The sequence below is a fragment of the Montipora foliosa genome, chromosome 3 (assembly GCF_036669935.1).
Source record: "Montipora foliosa isolate CH-2021 chromosome 3, ASM3666993v2, whole genome shotgun sequence".
Classification (NCBI taxonomy): domain Eukaryota; kingdom Metazoa; phylum Cnidaria; class Anthozoa; order Scleractinia; family Acroporidae; genus Montipora; species Montipora foliosa.
Window position 1 is genome coordinate 4,126,414 of NC_090871.1, and position 17,421 is coordinate 4,143,834.

Consider the following 17,421-nt stretch of genomic DNA (forward strand, 5'->3'; position numbering starts at 1 on the left):
TTCATACGACGTCACATAGTTGCAGACGTTAAGGGAAGCTGACATTTGTACCCATCTGTCTCCTATATTACCAATCAAGTTCGAGGACTGTTCTGTAAGTTAAGGCCCGTGTTTTTCCCAGGAAGAGGTGCATAAATAGATGGTGGGAAAACAAAAACACGGAGCCATACTCCCGGAGATATACATGTTATGCATCGTCCCGAGGGCTTGAGTACGGCTCGAGAAGCCGCAGGCTATTCACCTAGGACGGTGAATAACGTTTTCATTTATTTCGAAATTCCACTATGATTTTTAGAGCGGAAGAGAAACTACAAGGAAATTGGTAAAATCATAATTTTATTTCATTCATTCTCTCATTGTGTCAAGTACGACAAATGAATGGGCATTTTCTTTTTACATTGTGAAGTGTCGCTTTCAAAAGACCTCAAGGTTCTTTTATCTAAGCTTCTCAAATATATTAATAATTCATACGGCTCTTAGCCAATCGGATTGCCCCATTTTGGTCAGGTACATGTATATTGATACCCAATGAAACTACAGATCAAGATACGATCGAGTTCAAAAACTGATCAACGTACTGACCAAGACACTTGGATTTTTAATGAACTTTTATGAATGGGGACTTTCGGAGTACCTTTTGTTATGAGCATCGAGAGGATTAAAACGAATTTGGACACCCAATTGTTCAACGAAAGAGCATCCATTTCAGCAATGTCTGCACTCAAGGCTTGAACCTTGTGTAGTTCGTGCACTTGCCCCTCTGTTAACCTCAGCCATTCGGCGAAAGTTTTAACAGCCCAATTATGTTTTTCATTTCGTTGAAAGTGGAACGGCCGCGTTAACCGAATCACTTTCTTGGGAAAACGATTTTGGCAGGCGAAAACGACGTGATTCTGACTCGCTCTCCATCACGACCTATTATGTAAATTTATTCAAAAGTGCTACTTTTAAAATTACTGTCACTTGTCTGATAAAACAAAAGATCATCACATTACACTCATACTCAGTGAAAAAAAGGTGTTTCTTGTTTCGTGTTTCATCAGGGGTTCCAAACACCTCGAAACAACAAAAGCACCCCGCCTACGGCGTCGAGCTGTCATCTGTTTCTCGGTGTTTGGAACCCCTGATTAAACACTCGCAGTCGTTTTTGACAAGTCACTTCTCAAACTCATTAATAATTTATGAGCCTAACAGCCTATCAAAACATAGATAAAACGTCATGTGTATGAACCTTTATACCTGGTAATCTATGATAATTCTGAATGTGCAAACAATGCATCTACATCGACACCTACATGTTCCAGCACTCGGCAAAGTCCCTTTTTGACTTACGGCTGTTTCTGCTTAGGTGGCCTCATACACCGTAAGCCTTTTGAAAGACATCACTGCCAAGCCGGCCAATTCTGCTGGAGATAACAGGACGGCCACAACACCGGGGACTCCATCCCCTACTCCTTTCGAATAGTGTCTGGGTTCTTTAACGTCCCACAGGGAACTTATGAACATAGAAGATATTTGTGGAATGGGGCCTACGCTTTATAGTCCTTATCCGAGAAGACTTGAAAGTCTAACCATTTGCAGATGTCATTACAAAGGCAGCACTTTCTCCTCAGTTCTTTTAAGATCCTCAGGGTTGATCCGGCCGGGGTTCGAACCCGCGACCTCCCGCAAGACATCATGCTCAACTAACTGATCCACCGGTGCTGTTATTCTCCGATTTTTATATAAAGGTCACTAGTGATCGTCCTAATCATTTTCATCGAAATTTACAAACTTCTGGGCGGATACATTTACCCATCCTCCTTCCAAACTTCTTCAACAGATTTTGGCAACCAAAAAATTCAACGACTATGCCGTCATGTTGAGGATGGTTCCTACTATTATTATTGCGCATACGTTATGCGCATTTCGAGATACTCGGATTTCCTATAGGTGGCGCTTAATAATACAGTGATATTTTTGCGCGCTTCAAAACTATGCAAATAAAGCAGAACTAAACAAGTGCTCTTGGTATTGAAAAAGAAAATTGGGGGTAACCACGCATTTTCAGGGATAATTAAGCTTCAATGTGGAAAAGAACGCCATATCTTGCTTTCTATTTTAAAGCTTTTTACAAATATTGTTGATTAATTATCTTCGAAAAATGCGTGGTTACTCCCAATTTTCTTTTTGGATTTCAATAACCTTTTTTAAGATCTGCATTTCCCGCATATTCAATTAAGCGCGCAAAAATACCTTTGAATTATACGCATCATTCTTAACAATGTTCGTATCTGGACTTTGGATTTTGTCCCGTTCCACGTCGAACCCTGCTTTTTCGTTCCCTACTTGTTTATTCAGCCCTGTATTTTGTCACAATCCAAAAATATTAAAAAGACCAATTTGTGACATATCGTGTTGAATTTGGAAAGGATTTGTCCAACAAGGCTTTTTCTTCATCGGCAGTTTTCAATTCTCTGAACTTTCTCTTACGCAGCATTTTTAACCAACCTTCAACCATCGACTGCCACAAAGAAAAAGGACTCAAAGAGAAAAACATGCTTTTAAAATTACTATACTCCTTATAAGGTTCACTTGTCGGCGGTGTGTCAGCGGTGTGGTAGTTTAAAGTCCAATCAGAGAGCGTTAAGTTGAAAAAGTCATTTGAAATTCACATCAGAGCAACCAGGAATAAATAGTACGGCAATGAATACGAAGGAAGTGATTTTGGTTTACGTAAGCTTGGCTTCAATTAAATTAGAGATAACCAACGAAAAGTAGTCACTTAAGCGGCCGAGATGTTTTAAAGATCGCCCCGACAGGTCAGGAAAAAGTCTCGCGTTGAATTTCATTCAACGTGGGGAAGCTGATGTTGTCTAGTTTGCCTCGTTATTTACCGTCTGGTTTCGCTAATGAAAGATTAGGTCCCAAGTTTTCGCAAGAAGGAAATTGAAGCTGTTGTTCTAGGCCCTGAAAGTTCTGACACGGAGTATAAGGAAGCTTCAGAGGGAAAATGCAATCTTGGTTTTGCCAGTCCCGAGGTGCTTTTTAGCTGTTATTGTTCTATTTTATTCGCACTGAATAGCAAAATCAAAGTTGTGCTCATAGGCGAAGCTCACTTTGAGGCAAAAGGGTTAGTGTTTTTCTTTTATCATCCCGTTTCTACATAACCTACTGCTTTGATTTTCATTTGAGAACTGTTTATTTCAGTGAAGTAAACGGTCACTGCCACAATTTTCGCGCCAACAAATATGCAAATGAAATCCGAATCCCTACAGGCGAGACAAGTCGACTTCTCGCGACTTCGTTGCTCGTTTCGCTTGCTCGCACTTGTGCGCAGAAGTCGACTTGTTTGCAAGTCTAAGATTGTAGAGCGTGTGCAACTACAAGGTCGAGTCTTGATTCTAAGCATGCGCACTTACAAAGTTACTTCCTCCAATTCTTCTGCGCGTGCTCCAAACAAAAAACTCGCACTTGAAGGATTATGAAAGGTATGGATACTCCAAAGTAAGGTGACACACTTCATGACACATATACGGATGTAACATTTGGTGAAGTCACGTGGTAATACCTGACAACCTCATTATTAACCCGCTTTAGCAGATAAACAACACTCTGTTTAGGCAGAGAATAACTGCTGGGTTAAGCACTGATCTCTAGTGATTAGGTCTAAGCGCCGACTCGAAATGTTTCGCTTTCATAAATTGTTCTGGTGACACCATATTTAAACTTTGCAGAAATATAGTAAGGTCAAAAAAAAAACTAATTGCAAGCCTAAAAACCAAATGTTTTCGACATTGTCATCATCAGGGTATAGTAAGAACGTTTCGGTACTTTATATACAAAAAAATTAAGTGTCTCCCCTTATTTTGGAGTCTCCATTCTTGTCACAACCGTACTTGAAGTCGAATCTCGACCCCAGAGCACTTTTCTTTTTCGCATGTCTGACCACGCCCATTCATCAGATCAGACTAGGCTCTATTGACGAGATTATAATACTATTACAATACCTTTTAAACAAAAGGTGGAATATTCAACTCCAATTCGGTGAATAGCGCAATGGTGGTATACAATAAACAAATTTATGATCAGTGTGACAGGTTGAAAATACATAACTTCTCCACTTCCGGCTGCGGCATACTTCAAAGGCGCGCTCTAACGATTATTTACCCGGACTTAAGTTATGCAGCGGCTCTTAAGAAAAAAGCCTTGTCACGCTTTATATAAGAAGGCAAAAATTAACAGAGCGTTTATTTCATGACATCGTTCAAAACATAATGTGGCTACATAGTTCACAAAAGTAATCACAAACTTCATTACTTGCTACTTACGCGCAACTGCTGTTCCAGATCTTTAATGTACAAGCGAACGTTTTCAGTGGGTAAAACGCAGAGATACCAGCGGAGCTTTATCATACATAATGCGGCTGCATCTTCCGGTAAAAGGATTCCTAAAGTATCATAATTATCCCAAGAATCGGCTACTTTTTATAGTTTTAGTTTTTATAGTTTTAGCGTTTCCCTTCGCCCTCAAGGGCCACGGGTCAATAGCCCATTCGGCTTCGCCTTATGGGCTATTGACCCGTAGGCCTTGCGGGCTACGGGTCTAATTGTTAATTAACTGAGCAATTAACAAATCAATTTATTCAGTTCATTAATTAATCAATAAATTGAGTTAAAGCGGAAAGATAAAAAACTATGGAGAAATTCAGGAAGTCTCAAAATGGACTTCCTTTGCGGAACCCTTCATCAGAGTTTTCTAGGGAGAGAAAGAGAAAGGAAGATCCGCACATTAAAACAAACACAAAGAAATAAAATCACTCCGGAAACAAAAAGACCACAAAGCGTTAAATCTCATGGTTTATTGATCTCTTAACTCTTCTAAAAATACACAATTTGATCACTTAACCCAACTGAATATTTGCAAAAAAGCAATTTCCTAGACCCAGTTATATGGAAAACGTTTTCCCGGGTATGTGACCCACCTTCCCCTCCGAGTCGGTTTTTAAAACAAAAGGGGTTTCCCGTTTACCGTATTTATTTAATTCAACGCCCTGGCGTTTATTAAATTTTGAGTGTGTCTGATTCGGCGTTTATTTCAAAATCATATTTCTTAAATCACTGAAAACAATTACGGTAGATCATTTGTACATACTATTTAAATCGGGAAGAAAAAATTTAACGCCGTATCCCACAACCGCGCGCGGCCTTACGAGTTGTTTCCAAATTTCCTGCAGTATTTCTATCCCAAAACTCAACAGATAATTCTGAATGAACATTCAAGTAGATCCGACGAGATATAACCTTGCCTCTGCCATGTTGAATTCGAAAATAACATTTAGTATCGCGATCTTCTTATAGTTTTGCCTATGCGCGAGCCGTCAATATTTCGTGGTATTGCCGTCTCACTTTTGCGGCCTGTGATTGGTTCTAATGTTGAAATTGACGTCGTTGCACTGAATTGGGTTGCTGACGTACGCATCAAACAAATACGTTTCGCAGGTAGAAAAATTTGAGGGTTGATTAGTTTACAGTTTTATTTATTCTTATAAATGATGGATCGCGATACAAAACAAATTGCGATTTTGAGACGGCAATACCACATTATATTGACGGCGTTGGGAGAAAATATATTCCGTATTATGCTCCGTCGCTTCGCGACTCCGCCCAATACGGAATATATTTTCTCCCAACTAGCCGTCAATATAATGTGGTATTGCCGTCTCAAAATCGCAATTTGTTTCTAAGACCGAGCGCGGTTGTGGGATACAGAGAACCTGGAAAAAGAAACGTGTTTAAAGTTCCGATGTCTCGTTTTTTTGCTGAGATAGAATAGCAATTGTCTGGCTTTTGATAAACGGTTAGAAAATTGAACGTGTACTTGTTTTATTTTTCCTACAATCCTCGAATAAACGCCGCATTAATCTGATTGGGTGCGGTGTTTATTGGTACTTATCCTGCCTTCTGCGGCGTTAAATCGAGTAAATACGGTAAGAGAGTTAACAGCTGACAACAGCGCCTGCGCCTGCTCAGTATATCTTAATTTGAGCGAGTTGAACCGTCAAAGTATCTCAGTTACGCTGTCAAAGCGACTAACGGGATTCTTATGGAAACGATTCCCTGCGTTTTGCAAAGAGGTGTAGGAGACGTAGGCTAGTATGAGATAGCTCATGTTGGCGAGTGACGAAGCAATCAAGAACAACTTCTTTTCACGTCAACGGGGCCTTAATGAGGTTTTACCGGCAATTAAGTCTCAGCGGCTTCTTCGGTTTCACGTTCGCTTTTACGTGTTAAATTTGACAACTGACCAGGATAGACAGAATCAAACCTGTCATCGACTTTTTCTTTACTGTACCCATCAGCCCATAAATACATCTTGTACCCGTAATTTTTGTCTGCCTGATAAGTTTTTACTTGCTTCATTACTATTATTTATAAAACTCTGAATGATTTCGTGAACTTCTAATTTGTGTAACTGAACACGAATTATTGTTTACTAGTAGTGTCAGCTATCTTCTCTTAGTAATTTATCCCTCACTGCTGTTATGTCGTTGGAGAAAATAGTTCTGCGCTTGCTTCGCGGCTTTCCGAAGGAACCTGTATCAAAGGCTCTAGTCGTCCTACGTTTAAGGATCCGGTTTGCTGCGGAGAGATTGTCGATGCCAGTGATAATGAAGATTGTGAACTTAAACGTGAATTTGACAAGTGTGACTGACTTCCTCTACTATCCACTGTTGTTGAAAATGTTTCTGGTATCATTGCAGGATTGCTGTATTTCTTAGTTGATCCCGGAGACAGACAAACGGCTTGAGCTGAACCCGGATGTGATGGTTGAGTACGGGGAGATGGCTGAGGACTGGGGAGACAAACAAATCCCTCATGTTAAATTGATCAATCTTGATCGGCTCTAAAAGCCGAGCATGAAACCCTCACGGCTGCCACAGGCGTCCTATACAGACTGACGGAAGATCGATATATACATCCGCATGCATGTACATAAAATTTCGTAAAAATTGTATCAAAATAAATTGAAAGAGATGGTAACCAATTGGACAGCCAACTTTCGACACATTTGGCAAACGGAGCTCCGCGCGCAGAGCACCATGGGTAAGAAAATATGGTAACCCATCTGTGGGAAAAAAATTGGTTTTGGTGACCGTACGACCGTAAGTACGTTTACCCCTCCATGTATGCGAATATGACCAGTATCACGTGACCATATGGCAGCTTCAAGCTTAGAGTTTATTATAGAGGTCAGCTTTTTTTTTAAGTTGACCGCTGACCAGGTTCTAGGTTTCGCTTGGATCGCAGGCTCAAGAAAGGTTAACCTATTGTAAGAACGAATCACCCGGAAGCTCCGCTTTTAGGCTTGGCAAAATCCATATGCTAGAAGTTGCAAATGACAAGTGAAATATTGCGAGTAGCTACTGGGCAAACATTAATGATGTTGGATGCAATAGGGAGCATCATGGCCAGGCACACTCTTTCACGACCAAGACCAACTGTATTGGTGATAAGTTTCCAAGGTCACTCTCGCTGGAACTACTCAATAAGTCCGATTCATGACTTATGAAACAACAGATGCAATTTTCATCAAGAGTTTATTATGACTAAAATAACAATTAACTGAACAATATTACTCTTTGGGAGATTTGGTAACATGGCATTGCGGGTACAAACATCAGTTTTATGTGAAAGGTAACAGTACCAGTAAATGTAACGTAGATGCAATAAAACAACAGTGGATCTACTTCCAAGACCATCGAGGTGAAGTCGATCTGAGTCCATCACGTAAGTATCATATCTACGGTGGGGGGAGTCCAGAATTTGATCGGCAAATTCTGAGTACATAACAACGCTGAAAAACTCATAAATACACACTGTCTTCCCCGTCAAATATTATTTAATCGTGCGTGACCTTGATGAATGCTACCAGCAACATATGAATTTGAATTTGGCATGGTTAAGTTTTCCACGACGAACTCCAACCGTGCACTTGTAAAGTCATACTTCCATCAGTGCGGTCGGATCGACAGAGCACGCATCGGAATTGTGATGTGACCGCTGGACATCCGTAGTGCATGTGCAAAATCATAGTGACTAACAGAGTTCTCTTAAATCGACAAAAAGCAGTCCAATAATAATAATAATAATAATAATAATAATACAATTTATTTCTATAGCGCCTAAACACTACTTGCCCTAGGCGCTTTACAAAATTCCTATGTCAAAAAAGTGACTAAAAGGCTGAATATAAAAACCTATTTCTTAAAAGTTACATGTATCATAAGCTAACTTATAAATAAATGAGTTTTTAGCTCCTTCTTAAAACTGCCCATGGTACTGGATTGTCTTATATTCAATGGAAGCTGGTTCCACAGTTTCGGGCCGGCGACTGAAAACGCGCGATGACTGTAAGACTTGGTAAAAGTTCGACTCACAGCAAGAAACTTCTTCGAAGTAGACCTAAGCATCCGTGTAGACATTCTATAGCGTAAAATATCACTTAAGTAAGAGAGCGCCATGCCATTTAGTGCTTTGCAGACTAAGACTAAGGAAGACTTTAAAGTACAGGTGTAATGTGATCATATTTTTTGGCGAAAGAAACGACGCGAGCAGCAGTATTCTGTATCAGCTGTAACTTAATTTCACTGATATGCAGGCAGTCCATACAAGAACGAATTACAGTGGTCCAGTACTGAGCTGATAAAAGCAAGTGTTAAGATTTCCGTATTAAGATTTCCGTGTTACGCCATAGGAGGTTTTAACGTGACGTCATCGCTGCCATGTTGGTGGACGACAACAAAAAATCTCTCATTAGCTTCTTTTGTTTGTTCGTCTTTTGTTGTTAGGAATTTTCTGATATTGTTAATATTTCTAAGATGAAAGTGAGAAGTCTTACACACTTTTGCAATATGATCATTCAAGGACAAATGTGTATCCAAGATTACCCCCAGATTTCTTGCGCTAGGCTCCGGTGAAATCAGTTCAAAAACAACTGCAGCAGAGTCCACTTCAGGCCGGTGCAACACGGAATTTCGAGGAAAAAACAAGCAGCTCGGATTTGTCTTGATTGAGTTTTAAACCTTGCAACATCCAAGTATCAATGTCTCTTACGCAGAGCTCAACTTTGGACTTAGCCAAGTAAAGACCATTCGTACGATTCCGTCTTGAAGGAGACATACAGCTACGAGTCATTCTCATAGAGATGGTATTGGAGGTCACGACGTCTGATTATCTTGCCTAGGGGGGATGAAGAAATCTATAACCTGTAGCACACAGGGCCCCATATCAACCATATCTTTCGATTTTTGCTATCACCTCACTATGAACCATTACTTCAACGATAACATCAATTAAAACAAGACGGCTACAGGGTGTATCCGTGGGATGTACAAACAGTTAACATAAATTGTCCAGTTACAGTGAACTACAACTGCTGGTAAACTTTGGAAAATGGCGAGAGATTACCAGAAAAATAAATCCGTAATTTAACTAGAAGTTATTTATTGTCAAAACAGTTGTTAACCCTTTAAGACCACAGGGGGCTAACAGACGGTTTGACCGCTAAGATAGCTAGAGTTAAACAAACTCTTTAAGATCTAGGCATACTTGTCTTGAGTAAGTTCGTGCATTTTACTATCTTGCTGCCATAAACAATACTTATTATTGCCTTCGTCCGCTGAGAACTTTTGCTTGTCGTATGGCTTGTCTGACGACAATGTCAATTACAAGCAATAACCTTTAGAGCGGTTTTCAAATGAGTGTCGTAAAACCAAAACCAAAGTAATTACTTTGGCCAATCAAAAAGGACGGAGACAATCCAGTAAACCAATCAAAACTCGAAGTAATTACACGTAGCCGACACAAAGCGCGGGAAAACGTGCACGCGCGAGCCACGATTGGTGTTGGTTTTACTTCTGATTGGTTGAAAAAGTGGCGCGAGAACTTTAAACCAATCACTGAGTGAAGTAATGCAAAACCACAGTAATTCGCTAATTACTTTCGACACTCAATTGAAAATCGCTCTAACATGAAACTGTTACATCATTTCATTTTACACAATCAGTACATCCCGAATAGTACATCTGCTTATACGCCCCCATGCGTCTTGCTCTAAGTTTAAATGATCGTAAAATCACTACCGTTCGCGGCCTGCAACTTTCATCTAAGCTAGAAAAGCATCGAACATACCTTTAATACACCGTTAACAACTCACATGGTAATTGATTGTCTTTGTGGTGCACGGCCAGGATGTGCGCTATTCACGGGAAAGAACCCCAGATTGAACTCATATCGGGAAAGCCGATGCACATTTCGGTTCTTTTTTTTACCTTGATTTCTTTTTTAATTTGATGGTTAAAGGCTTTTTCGTAATGTTCTTTTCACGTTTTTTTATTTCTACATAGGGAGGGATGGCGTTGGAATTCCCAAACAGCGCTTCCTAATAGCGAGTGTTTACTGAATGGCCAAATGAACACACTGGTTCGATTATTAAATGCTTGGCACAATGGCCGCTTGAACATACTGGTTCGATTCACAAAACACTTGTTTGATTCACAAAATGTTTTGGGACGACTGAACAAACTGGTTCGCAAGAAACAGGTCAATTGGAGTATTCGGAGTATGCAATATTGTTTACAGTGGAACACACAAGAACGAAGCAAGATCAAGAAATAGCGTAGAAAATTATCCTTACATTTAAAGCTTGCCGTTTTCAAAGAAAAATCATCTGTCCACTTGTAAAATACTTTCAGAAGAGACGTTTAATACTGTGTCAATGATCGCGGGCGGAAAGGATTCCAAATTAAACGTTTGCTCTCATCGCAAAATGAGAACTACGTCACCGTGGCCGAGTGGCTAAACGCGCTTTCAGAATGCCAGAAAACTGGGGGAAGTGTGGGTGCTCTAACCGCCGTAAGGGTGTTTTGAAATACTGAAGGGCATAAACTTAGAATCCCCGGTCGCAGCTTAATTCAATATCCGTGGGGTATGCACATTTGTGACTACGAAGAAGAAAAATAAAGACACGCGAATGGTTTTCTGACGTGGTAAGAGACTTCACCAAATCTCCACCAATATTTTTCCTTTTTTCGTTCGCACCGAACAGGCTTCGTGTCGCAGCGACTTGTTTTGCAAGAAGTACACACGGAGAAACTTCTCGCAGAGACCTGTCGCTGCGACTTGTCGCCTAGTGTGTCCCGGCCTTAAACACTGACCTCTGATGAATGTGATTTTCACTGCTTATATCTTGAGCAACTGTGCTCTGGGATGATGCTGGATCTCTTTTTGAGTTTGTCGTGTACACATTTCCATTAGCGAGTTCATTTGCAGGGTCTTCCACTCTACCAAGCATACTGTACCTAACGAAAAACAGAGAGAGATACATGACTAACGAAACCAGTCTCGTTTAGGATGCCTGGCAATAGGGAAAAGTAGAGAGTCAAAGACTGCATATGCCCACTGTTTTTCACAAAGTCAGTGGTGTTGAAACAATCACAGAATAACAATTTTGACTTGAATAATTACCGCGCGAGTTACAATAATGTGGAAAAATAATATTGGGTGGAATTTTCTCGTGTCACGAGAGAAAACTAGTCATGCTTGAGATAGATAAGCCGCAAAACTTCATGATAATCGTGCTTTTAGTTTCATTTGATGATATGATTGGTCGTGGCACAATTGTGAGACGTGAAAGTCAAAATTAAAGCTTTTCCGATTCACGTAGTAAAAGCACGCGATTTCAGTTGCGTTGATCTATTTCATCACAAGGTGATACCACAGAATGGATATGATCAAAGAGTACGAGTCAGATTCACCTTCATCGGAAGAAAATAACGATATCTTTGTACCAGCAAGTAAAGAATTGGATGCACGCTCTGTTCGCAAAGTTTATTTAATAATGTACAGCCAAGTGGACGAAGAACTCTTTCCAACAAGGAGATCATTTGTCGATGCGGTTCTCCAGTCCTTTAATGATTCTAATGTGGTTCAGTGATGTTGTTCGCTCGAACAACATATTTCAGCGAGGTTTCATTATCACATGGCCATCGAGTTGGACCGAAACAAACGGTGGATTTCCTCCAACAGATTTTTACAGGAGAGTTGTGGGATCTCGGTCCATTTCTCTGAGATTCCCTGCAACTATTACAGCACATGGAAGTACGTCACAAAGAAAGAAAAGCATCATATTCAGAGTTTAGATCACCCAGATTTAACGAACGCAGGCCCTCCGAGGACGACCATGGCTTCTATCGCCGTCCAGTCTAAAAGTAAAAAGAAAGCGGGCCACGATGCTGGCCAAAACACTTCCGATGAGGCCGACGTTGGCCATAATCACGCTCAAGTTAGCACGGATTCAGATGGAGATAACAATAAAGCTAAGAGAAGGAAAAAACGGATGACTTCATATGAACTTTCGGAGATTGCATTAGCTAAAAACATAAAGTGTCGGACTGAGCTGCTTGCTCTTGCAAGAAACTCGAAGGCAGAAACTCAAAGGCAAAACTGACATCGCAGAGTTCATAGTAAATCGAGGCGCCAAAGTTGTTTCTGAAGTTTTAGACACCGCGTGGGAAATGGAACATTCGACAAATGATCTGGACAGGGCAAGGAAAAGCTAGACAGGGAGAGTGCACAGAAGGCTGTTCTGGCCACTGGTTAGCATGCGCAGAAGAAGTATTAGAAAGGAATGAAATTAACGCCCAGTATTTCGCCCAATGTGTTCTGGAACTATTACAGAAAGGACGGGGAAAGTATCGTAGTATTATGATCGCGGGAGTAGAAAAACTGCGGGGAAAACCTTCTTGCTTAACCCACTAAACAAAATTTTTAACACTTTTTCAAACCCAGCATCTACGAGTTTTGCATGGGTGGGCGCTGAAAAAGCATTTTCTTGAACGATTTTAGGTGGTCACCTTCAGTTATTCAGTGGCACGATTTCCTGCTATTACTGGAAGGACAACTAGTTCACCTCCCAGCCCCGAAAACGCGCTACGCAAAGGATATTGTCTTCAACAAAGACACTCCAATTTTTGCGACAGGAAAGAACCCCATCGTATTCGTAAAAAATGGCTGCATCGACGAAAGGGAGACGGAAATGATGATGGTCCGATGGAAGATCTTTCGATTCCACGCTCAGATCTCCCAAGAAAAGCAGCCAGAAATTTCTCCTTGTGGAAAATGTTTTGCTACGTTAGATGTAATAGACCTAATCGGCTAACTCAATGTTGTACCCAATTCAAACCGTTCGGGAATAAAACGTTTTGTTCCGGGTATTTCCATATCATTTAAATATGAATACTACATTATCATGCAAATACAATAAACAAAGAATCTTAGTCCCGGGAGATTTGAATTGGGTACAACATTGAGTTAGCCGATTAGGTCAATTGTCCATCCTCAGAGAGAACGCTCCCGAGATATGTAAAGGCATCAGTGTCATTCAGCTTACAGTCATCCACAAAGATATTTAAGGCCTGGCCTGGAGGTGGTGGATACATGACTTCTGTTTTCTGAGTACTTATGGACCAAAGTTCGTGGCTGCAGAGGAAAAATGATTCCCTAATCTTTGCAGATGATCCTCAGTGTGTGCGAAGACGCAACAGTCATCAGCAAAAAGCAAATCACGAACAAGTTGAAAATGAACTTTTGTTTTAGCTTGAAGATGCCACCATCTGTCCTAAAACGGATCAGAATCCCCTCAGCTGAACCTGAGAGGGCCTCATCCAACATCGCAGCAAAAAACAGCGTAAAGAGAATAGGAGCAATTACGCATCTTTGCTTAACACCAGTAGTTACACAGAAACGCTCAGAAGAGTTCCCACTGATACATACACGGGCATGCTTACCAGTATGCAGTTGCTTTGAGACATTAATGAACTTAGATGGTAAGCCTTGCTTTGCAAGGATGTTCCACAGAGCATCCCTTGGTACACTATCAAAGGCCTTTGTTAAGTCGATGAAAGCAGCATACAGCCCAATGTTCTGCTCAATGCACTTTTCTTGTAATTGACGCGCAGAGAATATCATATCAGCAGTACCACGATTGCTTTGTCTACTGACAAAATCGTCTCTCCAAATGTACGTCACCAGACTGTGTAGAAGATGCCAGTAGTGGAGAGTCAAGGAACAGATGACCACCATGCTTGAAAATCTCGACTGGAATACCATCTTCACCAGTAGCTTTCCTATTTTGAAGAGTGTTTACTGCTTTTATGGCTTCCTCCCTGGTAGGCGGGGCAGAAAGGCTATTAAGAATAGGATTTTGAGCATTAGATTCTATGCTATCAACACTAGCTGTAGATGGGCGATTTAGTGTTCTAACCAGCGTTTCAGGATGTCTTCATGATTGGTAACCAGCCAGGGTTTGGCCATCAGAAGATAGGAAAGGTGCTACACCGCGACTAGAGGGGCCATAAAGCTCGTTTATTGCACGATAGAACATTCTAGAGTCCTTCCATCGGCATAGTACTGGATTTGGCATGCCTTGTTTAACAACCAGTCGTTTTTGAGTTGCCGTGTCATTGCCGTGAATATCGTGAAGATGCGAACTCAGACTTGGTGGCCCTAGTGTTACGGCTTAGCATGTTACAAAGTGCTGTGTTTTTGCGGTCTGTAAGGTGCTGTAACTCTTGGATGTTTTCTGCAAACCAGTCAGGTTGCTTCCTATTCGCGGGTCCAAGGACATTGTAAGCTTTATTAAACACTGCAGCTTCCAGAGAAGACCATTTTATTTACTTCTTCGGGCACCCGTTCACTTTCTAGAGCCCAATGCATGGAATGTGCAAACAGCTCTCTTTGAGCTGGGTTGTTTAGCTTACTTACGTCGAGTATTTGGCAGGCTTCAAGCTACTCTTTCTAATAGGTGCTTTCATTTTAAGTTTCAAGAAGGTGCGAACTAAGCCGAGATCAGTGCTGCATTCTGCGCCTCTCATTACTCTTGTCAGGGTGACATCACCGAATATAATATAATAAAATATTATAGACAGTTATAATAATATTATTAGTTCTTAGTTGATATGTTATTATTGTTAATATTTATTAATATATATATTATTAAATTTTTTTTTTTGAATAGTTAGATCTTAAAGAAATACTTTTAACATAAATTGTCTATTTATCTCTGTATTCCCTCTGATAAATTTAGTTCCTTTGGGGCACCTACTCGATTAGTTTCATAAGCTATTTAGGTGTCCCAAACTCTTCACAATCAACCTTGTATTAAAACTGTTTGTTTACCATTTATCCTTTCTTCTTTCCCCCTAACATTTTACTTCTTAATCACAATTGTAATATTTCATTAGTACTATGTATCTTCTTCAATATTTAAATGATTTGTAAATATTCATATGTATATTCTATTTTTCTTTTTCCAACACTGTAAATTAATGTTTGTGTGAGTTTAAATTAAAAGTGATTGATTGAATTGATTGACGACTTCTGACAGTCACATGATCAATCTGGTGCTAGTATTTACAGATGCATCATATATATTATCATTAAAAACTGAACTACGGATGTCAGATTTCCAGCATTTTCATTGGCTCGCCGGACACAGGATATCAGTTCATATACCTGCTATACCTAATGTGGTCAAGGAACGCGTCAGCAATAAAGCGACCTGAAAACATTTTTGCAGCTTGGAGAAAAAATGGCCGACAAAAGCCGTTTTGGACCGGAATTGACAGAATTGAAATCGATGCTCTAGTCGACAATACTACCTCCGGGAACACCAAAGAAGAGTTGTTGTTCCTGAAGTTTTTACTAAAACAATCATTCTACGCGGGCTTGCTGGATATGAAATGACTATAACCAACTCGGCGCTATGCGTCTCCTTGGTTATCTATCACTTCATATCCAGCGCGCCCTCGTAGAATAATTGTTAAATATCAAAATCATTAGCGCAATTGTCATGATCACTAAACCCAGGCACAGGTCTCATATGTGCTTCCCTGCAGACAAACATCGCAGGTCCATGTGATTGTTTTGCAACCATATTTCCTCCCACTGCTGGCTGCAATGATAGTTCAAGCTTAAGGACGTTCGCGCGAAATTTTTTCAACATTGATTTTCTTCTGAAACTTTTACCACTGTAAGATGATGAGTTAGTTATGTCAGAAATGTAAAAAAAATGGGGGGTCACCGACTTCGTTTTGGAGAGAACATGTCCGGAAAAACACCCAAAATGTGACAAAATCGGGCTTCGTTATCGAATAAGGCCAGTGTCTGTAAACCCAAATATATTGCAATTAAATCTCTGAAGTGAAATCTTCTCTGCCAAATATTGTTTAAGTGGACTAATTAAGTGAATTTAGTCAACTGGTGAGGTTCCTTAAAGATCAAGTTCGCATTTAGCGACCACAGTTTCACGCGCCTTGCAGCCGCAAGATGGCAGGATTTGATGTCCCGTGAGCAGAAATCTTGAATTTTTTTGAACTTCCCATATTGATTTTTTTGTTCATTTTTGGACAACGTGGAGATAATTGTAAATAAAATCCGATTCTGGAAAGAAAAATAGGGGTCACCGAACGTCCAAGACCGTTAAATCCAGGCAAAGCTATAGCAATGGCCTTTTGCCCTATCAGTTCTCATTTTATTACTTCGCGCGCGCGCTCGTGTATGACGTGGCGTGTGCATTTGTGTGCGCAGTAAGGATGCGCAGAAACAATTGGCGCGAACGTCCTTAAATTATCTCGAAGTGGTATTTCAACAATACTTTATAACGAAACGCCTAAAACACGAGTGAGAGCTGTGCCTAAGTCTATTAAAGTTCCAATGAGTAAAGAAATATTCAAATAATACGAGGAACTCACCTTCAGAGTGCCCACCTTCTTGTGCATGTGAGAAAGGCCAACAAAAAGCACATGGTTTGAGCTTGATTACTTATCGAATTGCATGGACAGTGGATTTCCGAAGTATCGAGATGATGTCGATGATTGCTCCATCATTTCCCGAACTCAACTTAACTACTTACTTACTAACGTAACAGAACCGACAACAGTAGACACAAAAGGCCAAGGAGGCCGAAGTCGGCTTTACTTTTTCTTACTTTCGGGTCACGCGAAAGTGAAAAAAATGGCGCCGCATTTCGAACAACAGTTTTCTCACACGATCATTCATTTTTATAGTCTTTGCCACTATCATCATTAATAGCAATTACCTCTGTGTTTCATCCTCTTCCCAAGCATCCTCATCGTCACTGGAATCGTCTGGCGCTACATACAGCACTTCTAAAGTGATCTCACCATGCACGGTAGATAAAACTTTCACTGCTTCACCGTGTTTGGCTTCTTGTAGATCAATACCATTCACTGCTAGTACGGCATCACCAACATACAACCCACCAGATCTGTGCACTGGCAATCCTTCATGGATTTCAGAAACAATGATGGGCACACCATGTTCTTTCCCGCCCTACGAATATAGCAACAAGGCCGTCTTC

General features: G+C 40.5%; 1 protein-coding gene across 1 annotated transcript in view; it reads right to left on the reverse strand.

The window, feature by feature from the left end:
- Positions 1-6,288: 6,288 nt before the first annotated feature.
- LOC137996518 (Golgi-associated PDZ and coiled-coil motif-containing protein-like) overlaps positions 6,289-17,421 on the reverse strand; it is a 20,951-nt gene continuing 9,818 nt past the window's right edge. Inside the window, exons 5-7 of the mRNA XM_068841957.1 lie at positions 17,140-17,393; positions 11,198-11,341; positions 6,289-6,834 (exon numbers count right to left, since the gene is read on the reverse strand). Of these exons, the coding sequence (XP_068698058.1) occupies positions 6,522-6,834; positions 11,198-11,341; positions 17,140-17,393 (711 nt within the window). The 3' untranslated portion in view covers positions 6,289-6,521. The remainder of the gene's footprint in view (positions 6,835-11,197; positions 11,342-17,139; positions 17,394-17,421) is intronic.